At 40.8% G+C, this 18,218-nt stretch overlaps 1 protein-coding gene across 32 annotated transcripts in view; it reads left to right on the top strand.

Moving 5' to 3' along the window:
* The window catches only part of MAGI1 (membrane associated guanylate kinase, WW and PDZ domain containing 1), a 342,557-nt gene extending 325,556 nt beyond the window's left edge, over positions 1-17,001 (top strand). For 9 of the 32 annotated variants that reach the window (XM_051627240.1, XM_051627236.1, XM_051627247.1 and 6 more), the window contains 6 exons: positions 2,852-3,055; positions 7,766-7,856; positions 7,978-8,041; positions 8,998-9,144; positions 10,306-10,444; positions 14,096-17,001. In XM_051627240.1, coding sequence (XP_051483200.1) covers positions 2,852-3,055; positions 7,766-7,856; positions 7,978-8,041; positions 8,998-9,144; positions 10,306-10,444; positions 14,096-14,799 — 1,349 coding nt within the window. In that variant the 3' untranslated portion in view covers positions 14,800-17,001. Of the gene's footprint in view, positions 1-2,851; positions 3,056-7,765; positions 7,857-7,977; positions 8,042-8,997; positions 9,145-10,305; positions 10,445-12,420; positions 12,510-14,095 lie in introns of all 32 variants that reach the window. The other 23 variants (XM_051627243.1, XM_051627248.1, XM_051627264.1 and 20 more) reach the window with 13 other exon arrangements.
* Positions 17,002-18,218: the final 1,217 nt, after the last annotated feature.

Here is an 18,218-nt window from a genome sequence, read left to right on the forward strand (position 1 = left end):
AACTGATTAATTTCCCCTTGGCAATCAGGGTTATTCCGATCCTCATTATGGAGTGAACATGGGGATAGCTGGAAAGTTTTAATCAATAGTTCTTACATGGTGAGATATGAAATGCAGAATACTGTTAAAAAAAACAGGATGTTTTTTGATCCATTCTACCTCTTCCCAAATCAATTTCTTCAGAGAAGGGCAAAATGAAGTTCATGTAGTGTCACACTTAATATCCTGTTGTAATAGAAGTGATCCCAGTTTCTTTCTGAAGACAATCCTTTCTGCTAGGCAGACACCCATTTCCAGGTGCTGCTGCAAAAGAGGTGTGCAGAATTCTGCTGGTTCTGGAAGTATGCACAGAACAGCCTGGGGGAAAAGGAGGGGAAAGTGTTCAGAGAGGCTATTTTCTTCACTTTCCATCTTCTCCAGAAGGGACAGAGGTAGTACCCACTTAAACTTTGTAGGGGAAAAAGGTGTTCCTTCCCTGTTTATCTGTGACATGTGATAGAGAAGGAGGGGGAAAGGAAAGACAGGACAATTACCCTGGCCATCTTCACACTACCTCTCAGAGCAGGGTTGTGGTTTGCAGGCAAAAATACATTGCAGGCTTCCTGTACAGCTCAAATATTCCTAGAACACACGTGTATGTAACAAGAAGTGGCCTTTCCCCCTTTTTTCCCAGGCTTTTTCTCTGATATTTCCTGCCATTGCCCATTGACAACGCCATTGCTCATAAGTCAAGGTAGCATCATCTCCTTTACTGGTATTGATGTAGAACATTTCTAACATTGTTCTGGGCAGTCATGGCAGCAGAGGTTTTAAGGGGGAAATGTCTAGTACAGAGGCAGTGCGTTGAGTTCTGCCAGTTCTCAATTGCTAGGCTACCTCACACTGTCCTTGTTGCTGGAAGCTGTGCTTCCAGAATAGGTATTTTGGTGCCAGAACACAGTGGTGTAATGTAATCTAGATTCAACTGACCTCTGTCTAAACTGGAGAGAGAGCTTTTCTCTTCTGAAAGTATTTGCAAAAATGTGTGTAAAATAACTTTTACTGTATGAAGACTCTGCTCTAACTCTTTTCTGCAGAGAAGCCTTGACCTGAGGTTGTCAAGAGTTGTGTTTGCTTTAGCGCAAGATACTCACTAACTGGAAGTTTTCTGTGCAGGGGCTCCTCATGGAGATCTGTTGATCTGTGACTGTTTTTCCTTTAATTTTTTTCAAGTGTATTCAGCCTTTTCCTATTACTCTGCATGAGATGTGTTCCCTGTGCTGCGTGGTGCTTGCTTTGGACCCTCTTTGTAGGTCTTTTCTTTCATGGGTAGCATTTAGAGATGGGCCAAACTGGTTCCTAAAACCTTGGTCGCTTTGGTGTGGGCTCTGCCATCCGTGTCCAGTGCATTGAGTAGAGCAGGAGCTCATTTCACATACCCTCAAAACAGCCTTTGAACTGGTTGGGTCTTTGTGTTTCTAGAAGGAGAACCTTTCTAACATCACAATAAAACAAAAGAAGGAAAAAAAATAAAAACACCCACCATTTGCAACTAATATTAACACTTCTTTCTCCCAGTTTTTACCACATATTTCCAACCTTGCTCTCTCACATCACTTTCCTTTTCACAGCCTTTTCTTCTTTATGGTCTTTCTAGTGTTGTCATGTGTGCAGCAATGCATATCTCTAAAACTACTAATCAAATAAAGACTACAGCACAGATGGGAAAGTGTATCTTGAGGGTGAATGTATTGTGGATGCAAAATATGAGATGACCTCTCTGCATTTATACTTCATGGTGTTAACCACATCCTATGTGCCCGGGGGCCTCTTGCCCATGTAAGGAAGCCATGCAAAGGCCCAGTGGATTTATCTGGGTGAAGTTGTGTATTCCCTGTGTCCCAATGATGCATTTTATGGATAACCCCATGTTTTTGGGCCAAACAGTTACATGGAACTGGAGGAAAGTTTTGTCTCCATAATACATGCATCCTAAAGTGCTCTTGCTCTGTCTGTCAAGACATCTCAGTGGTTTTCTGTGGTTTTAGAGGTATTTAAATAAAGAGGTCCTTATTCCTGCCCTGCTCCCCTCCAAATGCCATCTAAGATCATAAAAGGGGAAGGGTTAACAGAGGCTAAGGTGGATGCCTGCACCAAACAGGTTACTTTTGTCAGTCTTGGCCCATCTGTAGTGGTCCTTTACCTTCCCTGGTAGCACCTTTATTCACAATGGAAGAAAACTGTGTCATGTTGCTTCCCCATGCAGCGCTGATAGATTGGGTCTTTGTGGTAGAAAGGGAGTCACCCTCCCTCCTAGGCCTAGAACAATTTTATCTTTCTAAATGGAGAAAGAACAAAACATTGGCAGAAGCTTGAACAGCAGTTGACTCAGAGAAAGACTAGAGATGCTGACACCATTGTAATCATGGAGGTGGCAGGTTGTGTTTTCTACAAGCAGTTTCAATTTCCTTTTTGGTTTAAAAATAAGATCAGGCTTTGGGTTATGATGGGGCTGCTATGTGCACTTGCAGTCTCTAAAAATCTCATCATTTATTCACCAAAATCAAGGAGGGGGGGGGAAATTCTGAATCATTAACAAAACACCTTTTTGTAACAGAAGGAAAGTATTGTGCACTCGTACTAGTAGATTGCCAATGTTTTGAACACTGGCAGCAAAGCTATCCTATAATAACTTTTGCTTGATGCATTAATTAATTAACCCTTAACCTTCTCTTTCCCTTTTCAACCCTTTTTCTCCTTTTCCCCTTCACCGTATTCCCACGTACGTAAACGATTAAAAAAACCAAAACCAAAACCAAAACACACACAAAAAACCAAAACCACAACCCCCCCCCCAAAACCAATACGAAAGCAGGAAATGCATGTGTGGCCATGCCTCACAAAATAGGTCGGATAATTGAAGGGAGTCCCGCCGACCGCTGCGGCAAGCTGAAAGTCGGCGACCGGATCTTGGCCGTCAACGGGTGCTCCATCACCAACAAGTCCCACTCAGACATCGTCAACCTCATTAAGGAAGCGGGAAACACCGTTACCCTGCGCATCATTCCGGGAGATGGTAAAGTATATGTTTCCTGCTTGTCTTACCCTCTCCTTGGTTTTGTTCCCGAGCTTGTTTTGTTGGATCCGTTGGAGCTGCCGAGTCACGGAGGGCTCAGCTTCCAGCCCCGCTTTGGGAATTAGCAGTGAGGGAGGTGGTTGGTCTTCCATAGCTTGAATTTTTGCTTTTCTTTTTATAGAAATGGGAGTTGTTTTTTAAAAGAGGGAGGTGCTGATTCTACATGAAAAAAATAACGTTCCCTTCTCTCATGTTCCTCCACATATCTCCTTAAAAGAATCTGTAAATTTGATGCCTGTCTCGGTGCACTTTGTTTTGATTCTTAATTTAATAATGCAGCTTTAGAACATGTGGGAATCACTTGTTAATGTGTGGGATTCCTGAAGCTTTGTATGTACATAAGCAGGCTAGAGCGTAAAGAGATCACAGGAAGGGATAAACACTTTGTCATGCTTTAAGCTGTTTGAAAAGAAGATTTGTTTTTATTCTGGGTAAGTTGCTTTGAGAGCAAGCTCAGTACATTTTGAAATGACTTTCTTAACTGGCTGTGGCTCTGGAGCTGTTCTGTGCTTGCAGCTGATCATTGCAAGTGTTCCCCTAGACAGGATCTCACAGATCAGAGGGGACATGCAGGATCCCTAATAACATGCTGACATTTGCTACTAATTTCAGGTCATTGAACTATTTAATAAAAATAAGGATATGTGTTAAAGATCAGTTTCATTAAACTGATCCCTATTTGTGATGCCAAATAGGAACAGAGCAGAAACCCATGTTAAAGTTTCTGTAGCAAAACTAAAATTGTTGTGGTTCTAATTTCTAAGTATGTTGTTTGTTCATTGTCCTGCTCTCCCATGGACGGGTTCATAGTGAGAACTTGTTGGGCAGAAATCTTTTTACATTGCTCTCTTTTTAAGCTGAACCATGTGTCTGAGATTTGATGGCTCAGATACAGTGTTAGCATTTTTTAGAGTTGTAGAGGGCATTATTTGCGTCAGTCAAGCATAGGGAAGGTGTGATAAAGTTTGAAAGAAAGGTTGAGAAAGTATGGCTGAATTGAACCGGGTCTCTACAAAGCAGAATTAAGAAGTTACATGGTGTGATTTGCAGTGAGAAGCACTTGGTAGTTGCTAACTTGTGTACTTTCTAACCCTGAAATATGGATTTGGTTACCCCACAGAGCACGATTTTGCTGTTTAGTTATAGGATAAAAATAGGCCAGGATGAGAAATGATCTAGTTATAAATTATTTCTATTTATGATTCTCTGTTTTGCATAAAGGCTTTATTTTCCTGCTGTTTAGTAGCTACCAGGTCAAATGGTATATGATCCTTTGCTGTTTCCAGCAAATTGAGTGTTCATGAATAATAAAATGGCTGTGAATTAGGCTAACATCTGAGCAGGGCTGTGAGTGCCAGTTTAGAAAGGTACACTGAGAGAATTGTTCATTACCTGTATTTTGGTATCTGATCAAAATCAAAGAAAGTGAATCTTTGAATAAAGAAACAAATAAATCTCTTTAAAAAACAGAAATAGCTAAGACATAAATACCTTCTGAATGGTTTAAGATTTTTTTTTAAGAATAACGTAGCCTCCTGACATGAATGCTCAGCTAGTCTTATTTGTGCAAATATGCATACAAAATCCCATGTTAAATTGTTTAGGTTAGAAGGGAGATCTGTACCTGAGACTGGCATCAGGTATTACTAGAAAAGGTGAAAAGCTGTCATTTAGGAAAGGAGTCACCTCTTCTCTCATCACAATGCAGGCCAGATTGCCAGCTCTGCATAGAATGACCTGCATTTCATTTCTAAAACCCAGTAAGACCAGACACTCAACATTGCTGAGAGGCTCAAAAAAAATTGAGATTTAAGAAACTGTTCTCACCGTTGTTTTCTCTTTGCTGTCTTTGGATGCTTTTGTTAATTTGTTGTTTTCTGGTTTGGTTTTTTTTGTTTGTTTTGGGGTGTTTTTTTGGGTTAATATAGATGGTCTAACCGTGCTCTTAAAGGGTGGGGGAGAGGAAGAATAAATCAGAAACGATGCTTCTCAGATAAACATGAAACTACGGCTCATCAGAAGACTCACAATAAACTCACACTGCTACTCTCTTCTAACATTATTAAAAACACCAAGGGTTTCTGCTGTGTAATAAGTCTTGCATCTGGCTGCCAATGACCATTGCAGGAATGCATTTGCAATGCAGTGATGGTGCTTTAACATGCTACCAGCTGATGCAAGGATACAGAGAGCTGAAAAATGACAAGCTTAGATTAAGTATTTAATTGAGGTCTGAGTGTTCCAGGACAGAACAGGGCAGTCAAAGAAATATTTAGGATTTAGAACATGCAATTGTAATTCTTATAGAGATGTTTTTCTTGTGTATTTGTGTTCTGTTCCAGTTTTGCATGATGACTGGCATGCATCCTGAAACTCTGTTTAAAACACTAGCAAAATTATGCACAACTCCTGAGTCATGGGATAGGGTGGGCTGAAGATAGATGCAGTGCAGTGGCATGAAGATACATCTGGACCAAGATGTGTTGGTCTTCTACTTGGTATTCTTAGTGTAACCTACCAAAGGGGTAGGAATCTTGCATTCTCTTTGAAGCCCGTCTTCATCTGACCTCCAAATATTTATGGAGGTTGTCAGAGGCTTTTGTTCTGGATGAATACAGAACACTTAACTATGTTTTAGGGCCTTTTTATGTTGAAGACAAATTTCAGCATCATGTTATCTTTACAAAATACACAGAATTATTTCTTAAAATCCAACAGTGTAACCAGACAGAGGGACGACTTGTCACACAAGCCAGCTGTAGCACATCCTCACGAGGGCATGTTGTGGTCATGTCTATCCTGAGAGGTGCAGGCAGACTGAGGAGCCTTTCTTACTCTGTAAGCCACTAGACACAAGCCAGCTCTGGTTTGGAAGATGTTACAGCTCTATATGCTGAGGGTTTGAGAGTTTGTTAACTTGGGCACAGTACTGCAGGCAAAGGAGCTGTGTTCTTGATGCACTCATCTGCTGAAATGGTTCTTCTTTTTCCCTTTTCCTGAGTTTCCCTTGACATACACAGAAAGAAATGAGCTTTGCCTCATCTTCACATGTCCACAATAGGTCTGTGAAAGAAGACAGGTTCCCAGGACAAAGTGAGCCTGTGCCTACCACCTCTCCTTAATGCAGGCAAACCCCCTCCCTTTTCTGCAATTTTGTATTGCAGTTGGACTCTGTTTAATAATGGCTGATTTCTCCATAGTCAGTAAAATTAATTACCAAATGCCTGCAGCATAAGAGGCAAACAAGGGCAAGGTAGGCATTGTAATTTTATGTTGGAGATCCAGATGTCTGATGGTGGCATATTTTTTTATGTGGGATTGGAACTAGATAAATTCAGTCAAGAAACAAGTTGTGTGACATTAATTTTTGGCAGAATTTTAAATGGTTCTGGGTTAACTCTGGTCTTATTGAAGTCTTACTGAGCTCCAAGATGACAAAGGGACCATTTTGCCATGCCATGCTGTGAGGGACAACAGGATAGCTCTGTTTCAGTTGTGCCTGCAGCAACTCCCTCCCCAGTTTTGTGAAGCAAGGGAGAGGACCTCTCCTGGAGCTACCTCCTGTGCTTAGAGAAATAGGGCATTTGTAAAAGCTGATGTTGAGCTGAGAGCCCTTCACCGTGGCATAAATAGGGTTTTGTAGTTAATTTTCCTCTCTGTATCCTCTTGGTGAGCCCTTTTGTAAATGGTAGCCTGAGCTGTTGGTGCACTGGGAACAGGCAGTTCCACGTCCCTGCATGCAGCTTGGAGTGCTGTGGCAGTGGGTTGTATTTCAGAGATGGAGCTTGGGTTTTATCCACATTCAGTATCACCTTGTGAGGTATTAAATCAAAGCCACTTCTCAATCCTACTGAAGATTGCAGTTTCTGATGGAGGAAGCACTGATAAGCTTATAATCCATGGAATAGTTATTGCCTCTATAAAACTAATCCAGCTGACATTCCATATTTGGAGACTTTAATAATTGGAATTCATGTCATTAGACAACAGTTGAGTGGTCTTGGGTTTTTCTTGAGATTAATGAAAGTGCTGATGTATTTGGTCACCAGCCCCACCCCCCTCACCCAGTTTGTGTATTTATGGTATCAATATACTATATTTAAATATAATATATTGTATACATCACTATTGATGATGGGTAGCTGTGGCAGTTTCTGGTGCTAATTAACTATGTAACTTTTGTTGTGGTGATGATGATTAAGCTAAAAATGATGCCTACACTAAAGACTTGATTATTTCAAGAGTGTAGGATACAGCAGCAGGAGCTATGGGACAGTATTTTTTACTTGGTACAGGGTATTTAGAAGTTTTGTTCTTACAAAGAAGCAAAACAGTTTGCAAAGTAATTTGGTACATCTGATGGCAAACACCAGAAAAAAGCTGAGCCATGAGGGATGTGTCACATGAAGTTTCAATGTGCAACTCAAATTTCTCTGCAAGTGAGATGCTGTACATTTCATCTACATAATTACTGTGACTTAGCTTAGACTTTTTCCTGTTAATTTCTGGATTTAAGAAATTTGAGCCCATCCAGGGCTCTTTAAAAACAACATAACGATGCTCTCCAGTAAAATGCCTGTGTAAAACTTTTGTTTTATCAGTGAATAGCAAATGGTCTTCCCTCATAATGAAAAATAATTTATTTTGCAGAATCCTCCAATGCTACTTTATTGACCAATGCAGAAAAAATTGCTACAATTACAACCACACATACTCCTCAGCAAATACCCCAGGAGACCAGGTCAGATTGTTTTCCTTGAGGAGAACACGTTGATGTGCTCTCTCTTTGGTTGCTTCTTGATCATCTTCACATCCCATGAGCTGTGTTTTTCCTCTCTCCCTCTTTCTCTCATCTATTACAGCAGGAACAACACCAAACCAAAGCAGGAATCTCAGTTTGATTTCAAACCACCCCAAGCAGCCCAGGTAAGGAGAACCTTTCTAATTGCTTGTTTGCTCCAGACTTTTGCTTCCAATCTGCTTGAGGGCTGTGTTAAAATATTTACTTTGAAAATTCCTACTGGGAAACTGTTTCCCCTCAGCCTGCTTGCAGAGGAAAGAAGAATTTGCTGATTAATTTCTTAATGTGTGTTGCTGGGTTTTTCAGCTGAGAAACAGTCCCAGCACATTCAAAACAAGAATTTTAGGGAGAGGAAAAAAAAAGAAACAAACCCTGACATTTTAATGACAGTAATAATTTGTTTGTTTATTTAATTGTATATTTCAAGGAGCCTGTTGAGAAAGTACTTTTGTGTGCAAATGATAAATTCAGAGAAGAAAAAAGAGGAAAGGTTAATAAGCAGCAATAGCTGGAGTGTTCCAGCTTTTGCAGACGGCATCTTATTAGAGAGATTCTCTCACTGTAAACTTTCCTTGCCACTGGCCATTCCAGAAGTAACCTCTTCCATCAGGGATTTCAAAACTTCCCTATGTTAGCAGCATTTGTGACAAATAATGCACAAGCTTCTGAGCTTCTTGCAGAGCAATAGATGAGGTGGTGACAAAAAGGAAAAAGCCAGCACCGTATCATAGCTTGTCCCAGGCACCATTAGAGGTTTAAGTAAAGCCTGGCGCTGGAAGTGAGGTTGTCCTGGCCTTCCTTTGCAGAACACCAGGCCCCTCCAGAAATGTTCCTTTCTGCCCTGGGCGCAGGAGGTTTGTATAACAGAGGTGCCTAAAAACACGTGGGACGTGGCCAGGCTCATTCATCTAAACAGCCCTTTGCAGGCCACCACCAGAACTCCAGGTTGCAGGAAATCCTAGTCTGTGTGGGAGTACTCAACTGATTTTCTCTTTTTTAATTATGAGTAACAAAAATGATTTCAAAATGAGAGCAGAGCAGCATTTAACTTTCTTTTCTGCTGTGCCTATCTTCCCTCCAGCAGGACCAAGACTTTTACACTGTTGAGCTGGAAAGAGGAGCCAAAGGGTTTGGCTTCAGCCTGCGAGGTGGCCGGGAGTACAACATGGATCTGTACGTGTTGCGGCTAGCTGAGGATGGTCCAGCAGAGAGATGTGGGAAGATGAGGGTATGCACAAGCTGATTTTTAAAAAGCATGCTGCTTTGCAAGAAGCTGACTTCCCTGCCTCTCCCTTGCAGGCACACCTTCTGCTGTGCCAGCTAAGAGGAAAACGAATGTTAACTGAAAGGAGCAGTGGTTCCTATTTACTTCTGTTAATGGCTTCTGTCACTCTCGGCGTGCAGTCTGCAGCAGTGGGTGTGCATTGGGATATTTCACCCCCTTGCTCCAACCCAGCTTTCCAAAATCTAATACATAATCTGACTTAAAGCCTAACAAAGATATGTGTAGCAATGAAAATGTAATAGCTGCAATCTCTCTCCAGCTCTTTCAAAGCTGCAGCTGTGAGTAGAGAACCAATGTGTTCCACTTACCCTCTTCCCTGCCGGTGGGCAGAGTGGGGAGAGTGTATATTGACCCATAGGTTACAAAATTAGAATGTAGCTTTTTTTTTAGTGTTAACTGTTAACTTCACAAATCAGCTAAACAAGAAACATACTAAGAAGGATGTATTCTTTAAAATGCCTACAGAAAAATTAAATTGCCAGGTTTTCTGTAGTCCTTGCTCCTCTCTTAGACAATGCATGATAGCCAGGTATGTCTTTTTCTTCTCCAGATATATCATGTGAAGGGTGTTTTAGAAATTCTTTTGCTAGGGGTAGATTTATAGGTTCAAAATTTTCACTGATGAAAATAAATCAGCGCTGTCCTGTGGAAGCCATTGCTTTGACAGGCTCTTCCAAGCTGTTGTCCTATCCTGATAAATTATTATATTTTAAAAAGCAGGTTTACTGGTTGATAGTAGGCATCTATATCCAAGCAAGAAATGGTATCCAAGCAAGAAATGGACCTCAAAAGGCTATGTGAACATCCCAGTTACAGCAGAGTGTGAAACAAAAACCCACTTTAACCAAAGACTTGAAAAATAATTGAAATAGAATAAAATAACTCCAGTTCTAACACAGCTCTAGGTATTGAGCAATACAATAATGCAAGGTGGTTTTACAGACAGCAATGACATATTTTGATACCTCAAGCTTTCCTTGTCGTCTTCATGTCTCCCAGGCCCCTTCATACTACACCTTGCTTTGGCTGTGGCCTCGTGGCATTCTGGTGGTGACCCTCCAGGGGGCTTGTTTCTAATCTTAGACTCCTTTATTGCATTGACAGATCGGTGATGAAATCTTAGAGATCAATGGAGAAACCACGAAGAACATGAAGCACGCTCGGGCCATCGAACTGATTAAAAATGGTGGCCGCAGGGTCCGCCTGTTTCTGAAACGTGGAGATGGCTCTGTCCCAGAATATGGTGGGTCAAACTATGAAAACATTCCTTTCTTCCCTGGCATCACTCCATGAATGATTTGTCTCAAGATCGGAAGCGGGAATTCTTTTTTATTTTCCTTTCTCACCAGTGTCTTACCAACCTTTGCAACACATGGTTAATTGCCTCGCTTGTGCTGAATTTTCTACACATTTCATCCTTTGCTTGCTTCCATGGACTTGGGGCGCAGTGTAAGGCAAGATCATCATAGCAGTATTTTTGGTGATCAGAGAGGAAAACAAAACAAAACAAACCTTATTATCTTGTCCAGCCAAACAAGGAATGTCATTGAACTGTGCCAAACTGTTTCTCAGTGGCTGAATTGTTGTTTCAAATAGGTCTCTACTTCTAATCAATGCAAAAAACTGGCATCCTGAGTTACTATTCTGAAGCAGTGATTTTTTTTTTGGTTAGGTTTTTCTCTTAGTTCCTGTCTGTATCCATAGACATGAATGCCCAAATGGCTTATGAGATTTTTGCCTTCCCTTAATATTGATGTAAATATTTATAAAGTTATTTAAGAAAAAGAAAAAAAAATATTTACTGCAAAAAAATATATTTATTTGGCCTCCTGAGCCCTTTTCTTCCCCCTTAAACTTTCTGCTGGTTTCAACTAGTTAATTTGTAAGGTCTGAAAAGGTGAGGAGGTTACGAAAAGGTGCTCTTGTGTCTGTCTTGGGGGAAACATTCAGTCCTTGTTTCTCACTAGGAATTGCATTAGATTTCCTTTTCTTCCCCTGGAGGTTGGATTGCAGGGTGGCTTAACTTAGCACACTATTTAATATTATAATTATGTCTTATTTATTTGAGATAATTGTCAAATATTGTGCCCTCGATGGAGGGCTACTCCCAACCAAAGGTCTTTGAGGTTTCTATAGAAACTGATAATTGAAGGGATGTCCTTTATACTTTTCTCCCCGTATTTGGGTTATTTCTGTGTCAGTAAGTTCTGTGTTTATCATTCGCTCCATGTCCTAAAATCAGAAACAAAACCCTCCTGCACAATTTATGAACCAGGTTTTCTTTTCATTTACTGTACCAGGTTTGAGAGTTTCTGCTCACTCTGCTTGTTATTTAATTTAAAATTACCTTAAAATTCAGAGTATAACCAACAAACAACTGAAGTGTTTAACAATATGAAAGGGAAATTGTGGGTTTACACTTCTGTAATATAAATAGCACACCAGAAGGTTCAATGATGGCACTGAAATTCTGTAATGTTCTTTCTACCTTTGTCTTTTCCTATACTCCTCTGGATGTACAGTACTGTATCATATGCTAGACTGCATAAATACCCTGTAAATTAAGTGCTTCACTTCTCAAAGCATATGTCTGTTGCACTGAGGATGGAAATCCACCACCAATTTTCTTTTGGCTAATGCTAAACCACTAAACATTCATTCTCCAAGCAAGGATTTAACATACAGGGGTTGCACTACTGTAAAGAATATCCTTGTAACATTTGGGACTCCTTCCTCTCCTCATTCTGTTCGCTGCAGTCGCAAATGGTTCCTCTAATAATGTTAAGTTCCAATATTTTTCTGACTCGATTGGAACGTGCTTCTCTACGAGGCTGTATATTTTTGTAATGAGTTTTGTACTTATTTTTAATGTTGTGGTCTCTGGTGGACTTTATTTTTTGTTGTTGTTTGATTGTTAATGTTTTTTCTATGACATTCTGTGTCGCTGTTCCAGCTGTCTTTTAGAATGGATGCTCTCGTTGTCTGGGTTATTGAATCACCTCTTAGATGTCTCTTTATGTCACTATAATAACAACTGCTGTCTTTGCAGCCTTATATTTGGGTGAAGCCTAGACAATCTGGAAAAATAAACTTTCTTTATTCTAAGATAAAATATGAAGATTTTTCTTTCTTTCATCTTTATTATAGGGAATCTAAATTTTCTACTTTTCTCTTTCTCTTTCTCCTACTTTTCTTGGTGCTGGGCTCTTCCTTCCTCAGCGATGATACCTCCTAATATCGCTGCATGTATGAGAAATGACAAGCTCGGGGAGTCTTGCTTCTACCTTATGGGCCATAATCAAACTACGGTTTGTAGCTAAAATCAATATTAGGTGTTTTTGTGCTGTGGCCTAATTCCCTCACATTGCTTTCCGCTTCGCTATATTTTATATGTACAGCAATTCATTCCGAGCACCCTGCGTCCCCTGAATTGTAAGTACACCACAGGACACCTTTAAACCTTGCTTGTACCTTGTGTGGTAGCCAGGTGGCCACAAGCCACGTGCTTACAGCTACGGAAAAGCAGTGTGGTCCCCAGCTGCTGCCTGAAAATGCTAATAAACAAAAATACCCACGCGTGAGTCGCAACATGGGGTTCACCTGGAAGTCACAAAAGTCATGGCCCGTGCACACGCCGACCTCCCCAAGCTAAGGAATGGAAATGCCATCTGATGGGAGGCACTTTGCGTGGTGGCAGGAGGAATGAGGATGGTAGAGTGTTTGGCTGGGGGGAGGGAGGATAAAAAGAAGAAAAACAGGGGAAAAAAAAAAAATCTGTCCCCACAGTGTTTGTGAGGGTTTTCAGGAGAGTCCACCTTGAGGTGGGTGTCTCGAAGCGAGCGGCAGGAAGCCTGCAGGAAGCGTAGCTGACACCAGCTGAGCTGCCCGCACAAGTTACTTTTAAAAAGTAAACAATAAGCAAATAAAAGCACTGCTCACATTAAGTCAGCACAGCTACTTTAGTGTTTGACATGTCTATAATTAATCATTCATAAACATCCGTTACAAATGAGTAATTGTAGCTTAGCTACAGGACAGGGTTGGTTTTTAGTTTTGGGACTGTTTCTTCTGCTCTGCAGTTTGTATCATAGAGGTAGCTTGGCTGTATTTTACCTGAAATGCTACCTCAAAAATAATGAATTGGAGATGAGGTTTTAATCCAAACCATATTATAATATCATATTTATACATATGATAATACCTTTCCATTGCTTTGATATTAAAAAACAATAAATCATAACTTCTGTCATCGTTGTTCGAATCATTGTGGCAAAACCAAAATCTGCCCTAGGACTTTTCATAACATGGTGGAACTAAGTGAGATTAAGTAACGTCTTAATAAATGGAAATTGCGTTATTACAGTCTAATTCTCACACCTTCAAAATGTTATTTTATGAGGTGAAAACTTAATAATCAATTCTATTATCTGTGCATTTTCTGCTATTTGAAACAAGGCCTCCCACACTTGGCAGGGAGTTCTTTCAAAAGATCCCGAAGAAAAATATTCTTTCCTAAAAGGCCCCTTTATTGGAGACTTAAAAAAACAGCCAACAACCCGAACTACAATATTTTCTTCCCCCCACTGGAAAGAAAGTAGTATAACCCAAACATGATGAATTGGGCTTGGGGAAAATGTAAAATGCCCCATGACAAGAGGAGCATAAAGATCATATCCGCTTGGACCAAAACACGGCTAATGACCAGAGCAGCACCAGTACTAACCCCTAACTCTCGTTGTTGACAGTTAAATTAACCAAAAGCTTCGGTTAGGCTTCACTGACTGCTTTACCAGTTGTTTGTTTTTGTCACTAATGAAGTCTGAAGAGTGCTAAGTGGTGTCACGGCGCCGTGGAAGGCATCGGTACCAAACGCTTTGCTGTTATTTTCTTTCAGACCCCAGCAGTGACAGGAACAGTCCCGCCACAGGTTCACAAAATGTATCGGAAATGAAACCCGCGCCATCCGACCGACGGCAGCACCCATCATCGGAGTCCAGTTATCCACCAGACCTTCACAAATCATCACAACATGGGGACAAGCGGACTTACGTTAGAGACCTAAAAGGCAGCAGAGAGTTTAGCAGACATCCCAACGAACACCACACTTGGAATGGGACTTCTAAAACCAACGACCACGTGCCAGGCAGGAGGACGGAGAGGTCGCCGGAGAAGAGGCGAGAGAGGCAGCCGGAGAGGGCGGTGGTGGTGAACGGGCAGAAGAGGAGGTCTCCCGAAAAGCGGCGGGAAGGGACCAGGAGCGCTGACAACACTTTGGAGAGGCGGGAACGACACGAGAGGAGGAGGGACCTCTCCCCCGAGAGGCGCAGGGAGCGCTCGCCCAGCCGCCGCCGGCGGTCGCTGGAGAGACTGACAGAGCCGAGGAGGTCACCTGAGAGGAGAAGGGAGAGCTCCCTCGACCGGAGGGCCAAGTCGTCCGACCGGCGGAGGGAGAGGTCGCCCGACAGGCGGCTCCGGGAGGAGCGAGCCGGCCACCGGGAGAGGGAAGATCCCAGCTGGAAGCACGAGCCGAGCCGCAGGCCCGAGCAGCAGCAGCGCAGGCGGCCGTACAAGGAGTGCAGCACCGACCTCAGCATCTGAGGGGTCCTCCGGGGTCCCCGCCGCCTTCCCCACGCCACGGGAGCTGAAACCATCTGGCTTTCGCAGGCGAGGAGACATCCGGCACCTGCTGATCCTACAAACCTTTTATGCAGATGAAATCTTATAACAAACAAAGAAACAAACAAAAACAAAAAAGTGTTGTGCCTGATGTATAATATTAAAGAAAGTATTTTTCAGTGTATTCTTTTTTTTTTTTAATTACTTGCCAAATGTTGGTCCTAAAGGATTATAAAATTTTGTTTCTACATTCTTTGTAGATTTCTTAAGAATAATTCCTTTAATGGGCTACTTCCCCCCCCCCTCCTCAATATAGTAAATGGGGGTAGCCAGTAATATAATATAGGCAAAGGATTTTATGACCAAGTTTGAATAATTTGATCCAGACTGTTCTCTAGTGACTCACTGCTACACTGTATGTAGAACATTTTTTAAGGGTTTGGGGGTGGGGAAGGAAGAAAATTGTTCATCTCAGTAGGAGTGGAGCGCTCCTGCTGAAAGAATTAAAAAAGAAAGAGACAGATGTTCCTAAAATTGCAAGAACTGTTTGAAGAGACTACTGTTTCAATGAAGGATATTTATACTAATAATAAATAATTAAAGAGAGAAAGAAAAAAAAAAAATACAAACCCACACAGCACAAGATGATTTACGATAAGGAATTTCTAGTTTGTTCCGTGAACAGTTTCTACTTTCAGGCCCCCTCTACAGGATGCACAGAGGCAGAAGGACTGGTCACCACCATGCCTGTGTCACACACTAACCTAGACTGTTGATCTCTCATTAGCCTCAGCAACATTTAATGATGTTTCATTAAGGCAGCCGCTGCAGCCTTGCTCATCTTCTAGATGTATATGGACAGCAACCCGAGCATGCATGGGATTGTTTGTCTGCTTTGAAGCAAGGGAAGGGATTGGGATCCTGGGACAAGGCACAATGTGGTGGGAGCACAGTCCTCCCTCTTGGAGTAGGTGTATTCCTTCTGCTCAGGCCAAACCAGTGGGCTTTTCTTACTTTGCCAAATTCCAAAAAAGCTCTCTCCTAGCTCTGTATTTAAGTTTTTTTGATTTTACTGGTTCATCCTTGCTGAGACAAAGGGAGTGCACTTGCTGGGGAACAAAATAAATTTTAAAAAAGATGGAAAAAAAAAAATAAAAAGGGAAAAAATGTATCAAAGGAAAAACACAGAGAGGCAATCACTGGGACAACCTGGTTGTAGAAGCCTATCCATACTGGTTATATGCTGTAAATTTGAATCTGAGAACAGCAGCAGAAGGGAAAACCTGCAAGTTTCTAAGTTGTATTTTTAAATTTGCAAGTTGTGTGGTAAGTCTGCTGTGGTATTGGTATAAGATTTTAATGGATTACTGCCTAGCTGAGCCAAAATGTTTGCCGTTACTGTTGGACCACTAAAGTAAACTGCTGCTTTTTACAGTGCATTGGTGTGTACATGTATACTGTTTCACATTTTCCATATGAACACAAAAACATTGCAAGTCTATCACTGTTGTTGCCATGGTACTGTAAAAACAAAACCAAGAAAGAAGATGGCCACTCATTGTGTGTACAGTTTAAATTGTAATTAATAGATCCTGTTGGAAAAAACAAAACAAACAAACACAACAAAACTGTTGCCTTTTTCTTGTATAAAAGAGGATTTATGACAAAATTTAGCTGTGAGGAATGTGATTAAGTGTTTATATTTCTGAAAAATGGAACAAATTGATTCAGGGGATGTATTTTAATGTAAACTGAATCAGGTATGTAAAGCTGTTTTAAAATGGGAGACTATATAAGAAATTCTAAAGCTTTTGTTGGTTTGAGTATAATTTCTTCATGGTGGGCCTGCTTATGTATTATTAAGCACTTGTATGCAGTCTATGTTCTTCAGTCATCATTTCTTGCAACGTGCTATAGACATAAGGCTCTTTTCTGTGTTGATGAAAAGCAGTATGTGGGCCAGTCTTTTTTATAAAACACTATGCATATATAAATACTACATTGTTCATAGCTTTATTTGACTTACTGGGTTTATACATGACACTAGTATGAGTAGATGTGGACTTGCCCAGTACAAGCTTCTTTCCTCGGAACAGACACTATGTATATGATGTAGCAACAAAGAAGGAGAAAGTCTGTGAATGCTATTTTTATTATCAAATAAAGTTTTCCATACAAAGCATACATATGAGTGTAGTGATAAGATAAAGGAGGAGCCACACCTTAACGTTACTTACTCATCCTTGTCTAAATTAGTAAACTGTAGGTTACAGTCTCCAAGGGCCAACCATTCATTAACTATGTATTAATCATCCATTAAATATATATATCAATAATTTCCCAATTTTCCAATGTAAAATTGTCTTCCTAAAAACCAGAAACGAAGGGTTTAGGTGAAGCAGGGCTTGTTGCTGTGTCTGGAGTTTGTATCACTGGTCCTGGAAAACACATCAGCAGTGCAACGATGTAAATCCAAGACAAGGCAGCAACTCCTTTATTACCCATGTTGGGATTGTTGGTGCCATATATATATATGTATTTATTTGTGTGTACATATGCACACGTATAAATACATCTATATGTGTATCACCAGGACCAGATGTCTCCCATCTCGTACTTCTTGAAATGTGTAATGACTGTTAACTTAAGGATTACAAAACTCTTTACCTTAAATAGATTATTTTTTTTTTTCTTTTAATAACTTTTGAACACTGTGTAGTTTTACCAGGCCCTACTCACATGCTTTCCTGATACTTCAGCTCACCTGCTGGGAGTCCAGGAACTGGAGGGAGTCACTGGTGAATGGTTTGTATTTCCACCTGCAAAAGGATTTGTCTGATGCAGTGTGAGTCTTTAGGGGTACGACTGGGTCACTGAAAAAGTGCTTAGATACTTTAGGAGTGAATCTTTTATGATGCTCAATGCCTTTTTACTTTGAAATTATACTGTATTATTATACGTTGGTTCTGAATTTGTATCTCCTGTTGTTACTACTGCTTGCCCTCTCCTCGTGCATGTCATAGTGTAGTTTAAATGATCTTAGAGAGATTATTAGGTGGCTCAAGCTTTTGAAGTGTGTCTTTGAAGGGTTGAGTCTCCAGCTAAAGAAAATATTATATAGTTAGTACCCAAATTACATTTTACAGAAAAGTTTAATTTAAAAAATGCTGCAAGTTGACAAGAAAAAAAAAAAAGTTATTCAAAATGTCTCATTAGTGGTGGCATCCTTTCTTACAGCTTCCAAAATCACCGGGAGCTGGAGCCCTGCTCTAAAGCATGGGCACTGCAGTCTCATATTCTGTGGTGCAGCCTAATTCACTTTAATTAATTCCTTACTTCTGACCATATTTTTTTCAAAACTTCTAAGAATGAAAAGAAACCCTATTTTACATTGTAACTTG

The sequence above is a fragment of the Apus apus genome, chromosome 9 (genome assembly GCF_020740795.1).
Source record: "Apus apus isolate bApuApu2 chromosome 9, bApuApu2.pri.cur, whole genome shotgun sequence".
Lineage (NCBI taxonomy): Eukaryota > Metazoa > Chordata > Aves > Apodiformes > Apodidae > Apus > Apus apus.